The 3,872-nt window shown below is 33.8% G+C and overlaps 1 protein-coding gene across 1 annotated transcript; it reads left to right on the plus strand.

Annotated features, from left to right (window-relative positions):
• Positions 1-261: 261 nt before the first annotated feature.
• Positions 262-3,446, plus strand: LOC139877028 (uncharacterized). Its single transcript, XM_071864434.1, has 5 exons — positions 262-415; positions 550-930; positions 1,246-2,154; positions 2,611-2,844; positions 3,150-3,446. Exons 1-5 carry the CDS (start codon positions 392-394, stop codon positions 3,324-3,326), a joined length of 1,725 nt encoding a protein of 574 aa, XP_071720535.1. The 5' UTR covers positions 262-391; the 3' UTR covers positions 3,327-3,446.
• Positions 3,447-3,872: the final 426 nt, after the last annotated feature.

Consider the following 3,872-nt stretch of genomic DNA (forward strand, 5'->3'; position numbering starts at 1 on the left):
TTATTAGATTCAAGTCACTACAAATCTATATATCTAATCCGACTATTTCTAAGATAATGTAAACATGAATATGATAAATAATCTAGTTACCCGATTAGTCTATAGATAAATAAAGTTCAAGTACCAAATTCAAACTACAAAATAGCATAAGGACTAACTTTGTAATGTACTTTTAATACTTTATGATGTGATGCAAAAGCTTTTTTGACAATAACAGTACCAAACTACCAATATCATATTCATATATGCCTTTAGCAGCCACCACCACATAATACACGTAAACTATACTCGCAAACTCTCAATCTCCACCACCTACTCCGCCGCCGCCACCACCACCACCACCACCACCTACTCTGCCGCCACCACCTGCCGGAAAACCTCACTCCCGCCTATGGGTGTTGTAGAACCTGTAACTGTAAATTACATCTTACCAAAATCTTTAATTAATTACTCCGTATTTATTTTTATTTTTTCTTTATAAAAACTTTTTAACATCTCAAATTCTCATCTGTTTTTGTTCAATTATTTATTTACTTTATATTTTTGCAGGGTGTTGAGGGAGAAAATGAAGAAACGGTTGATCATCAAAATGAAAAAGTTGAAATCAAAGAAAGACACAATGATTTGGAAAAAGGTGAATTGGGTTTTGAACAACAACAGCCAAGAGATGTGAATATTTCAAGAATGCAAAGATTAAGTGCCACAAATCCATTAAGACTTGTGATTGATAATGCTACCAGAGTACCACCTACACCTATTCCTAACCGTGGTGCTCCCCCCACCGCCAGCCACCCTCCTCCACCACAACCACCACCACAACAGCCACCGCCACCGCCACCAACCACCCAATCCCACCACCAATCTCCACCACCACCCAACGTTAATCCACGCGCCATTCCCACTCCTATTCATATCACACCTACCCCTCAAGTAAGTTCTATATTATATCTTTAAAAATTCAATAATTTATTTAATTTTCAGTTAATTTTTGCAGTTTTGAATTCTGGGTTATCTTTATTACTTCAATTAAACTTATGGGGTTCAAAATTATATCTTTATCTTTGACCACACACATTTCATGAAATTACTTGCATACAATAAATCTCTGTTTTTGTTGGCACTCTGGTCTGTTTCAAATTTCAGTCCATTTTTTTAATCGATATATAATGGGTTTATAGTAACTTAATAAAATATAAAGGGCATTCATAAATGTCTAATCTTTATCATTAAATATTTGATTTTCAGCCATATTCGACCACACTCAATTCAAGAAAATACACAAACAAGATATCATTGTTCTTGTTTGCACTACATTTATTTGTAGCAATTTGTTTAGTATTCTTCTTAGTATTCAAAGGGGTTCAAGGAATTTTGCAAGGAGGTAGTGTAAGAAGAAAAGAAAAAAGGGTAATTCAGTACTTTCTACCACAAGTAGAAGCAGCATCACTATTAAGCATCACATTAGCATTCATTTGGCAAAAAGCAGTTAGGGTTTGGCCCCATTTCATGGTACATTTCATCTTATGGAGTTCTTTTATTCTGACATTATCGGCTGGAATTCTACTCATTTGTTTCCAACGGCCATCAACGGATGGTGTTGGTGTCGCCCTAATCTTTTTTTCAATTGGTAATGGTTTGTATTCATGTTGGGTGACTCAAAGAACAAAATTTTGTAGTAAAGTTTTTGTAAAATCGCTAGAACACGTATCAAAATTCCCGGATATTAACCAACCCACATATTGGATGCTTGGAATTGGATTTGTTTGGATGTCAATATGGATATTAGCAGTGATTGGAGCATTGAATTTTTATTTCCCACCATTGGTGATCATATTGTTGGTTTTGAGCCTGCTTTGGACGGCTGAAGTTATGAGAAATGTTGCGAATTTGACGATAAGTCGAGTGATTGCGTTGTATTATCTTAGGGGAATGCAATCAAGTACAAAATTTTGTTTTCAAAGAGCATTGTCTAAGAATCTTGGAAGTGCTTGTTTAGGGTCATTATTTGTTCCTACAATTGAAGCTTTGAGAATTGTAGCTAGAGGCTTGAATTTGCTTGAAGGAGAAGATGAGTTCATGTTTTCTTGTGCGCATTGTTGTCTTAAAGTTATGGAAGCAATTTTTAGATATGGCAATGGATGGGCTTATGTTCAGGTAAACAAATTCTTTAGCATTTTTATTGCTTTAATTAAATGTAAATTAAGAAAAATAGATTCAATTATGAAGCATTTATAGTGGTTAAATAACTTATCAATGTCTTTATATGTTTTCCTTTTGTCATTATTACAACTTTTTTAGAATTTTGTTTTGTTGTTGCTCATTCTTTAGGGGTTGTACTTCCCTTTTTCAAGAAACTTGGCAAACTTTACTACCTTTAAAATGGCAACCCACTTGTGAGAAACTTTATCACTAAAGTTGTTTGTTTATCACTTTGTTGTTAAAGGGTCCTTTTTTTTCCCATTCAATATAATGTTGCTTAAACAAATATTATACCTTCCATACCTACTTATTTTTGAAAGGCATATATATTAATGAAAACTTTAAAACCTCCTCAACCTTAATTATATAACTACATATTAATTAACTTTAATTTCTATACTTTCATGATAGATTGCAGCATATGGAAAAGGGTTTGTGAAAGCGTCACAAGACACTTGGGAACTTTTCGAAAAACGAGAAATGGAACAACTTGTTGATTCCGACATAACCTCTGCTGTATGCTTCTTAACCGGAGTTTGTAGTGGTTCAATTTGTGTTATTGTGGTCGCTGCTTGGACTGCCACCGTGCACGTAACCTTCACTGCCACTATTTCTCTCCTTGCCTTCATCGTCGGTTATTTAATGGTAAGTATCACATTCTGTAGTTGTATTGTAGGTATATGAGTAAAGGGGATATTAGGTTGTCCTATACCCAAGTTAACTTGGTATAGAACCAATACATACATCATTGGTTAAAAAATAAAAACTCAATGATATATCGATTCTGTATGACAGTCTAATACCCACTTTTTTCTTATTATATTTAGGGTTAATAGTTTGAAAATTTATTAAGATTTTCTCCTTTTTTTTTTTTTAAAGATCATACACATAAATTTTAAATTGTTGACTTTTGTATATGTTTCTAATTTGTTGAGTTATTTGACATGCAGACAAGGATTGCAATGGCATTGCCTCATGCTTGTGTAAGTTGTTACTATGTATGCTATGCTGAGAATCCCGAAAGCAGATTATTTGATAAAACGATACCAGATCGTCTTGCTTTGATCAAGTCAAACCGAGATATGGTCGTTTTGACTCCCCGAGTTCCTCCTAGATTTAGAAGATAACATATGTTTTTGATCACATAAATTGTACATGATGTATTTATTTTGTAGGTAAATAAATTCCATTCTTATTAATTTAGAATACATTGATCATGAAAAATTACACACATCAATAACACTTTATCACATTTTTAATGATGTTCCAAAACTTAATAAATGTTATATGTATCAAGTGACATGATACAATCAGTATATACCCAATATTTAATCAAGTAATTTATTTCAATTTATTTTTAAAATAATTTTATCTTAAAAGATGTCCATTCTCATAATGCTAAGACCACGCCTTATCATGGTGTTTGGCCAACGTCCGTCACCAACTGCCAAGGGCCGGTGCGGATAGGTAGCGCCACGCCAAGTGGCCCGCCAGCCACACTTGATTGTACGGAGTGTTGTAAAAGACTCGATTACTCGCCGATTAATCATTTTTATGAGCAATCTGTTCCGATTTTCAAATATCCGTTTAATTAAACGGTCAACGTCAATTGATGGGTCAAAATCGATTTTTGTAGTCAACGTCGGTGAAAGTAAAAAATGGTTAACATTTTA

The sequence above is a fragment of the Rutidosis leptorrhynchoides genome, chromosome 11 (genome assembly GCF_046630445.1).
Source record: "Rutidosis leptorrhynchoides isolate AG116_Rl617_1_P2 chromosome 11, CSIRO_AGI_Rlap_v1, whole genome shotgun sequence".
NCBI classification, from domain to species: domain Eukaryota; kingdom Viridiplantae; phylum Streptophyta; class Magnoliopsida; order Asterales; family Asteraceae; genus Rutidosis; species Rutidosis leptorrhynchoides.

Bases quoted from the DNA above. Each gene is read 5' to 3' on its own strand.
- LOC139877028 (XM_071864434.1), top strand. From the start codon at position 392: ATGGGTGTTGTAGAACCTGTAACT. The intron at 931-1,245 runs GTAAGTTCTATA...TTTGATTTTCAG, and splicing joins ATATCACACCTACCCCTCAA to CCATATTCGACCACACTCAA. The intron at 2,155-2,610 runs GTAAACAAATTC...CTTTCATGATAG, and splicing joins ATGGATGGGCTTATGTTCAG to ATTGCAGCATATGGAAAAGG.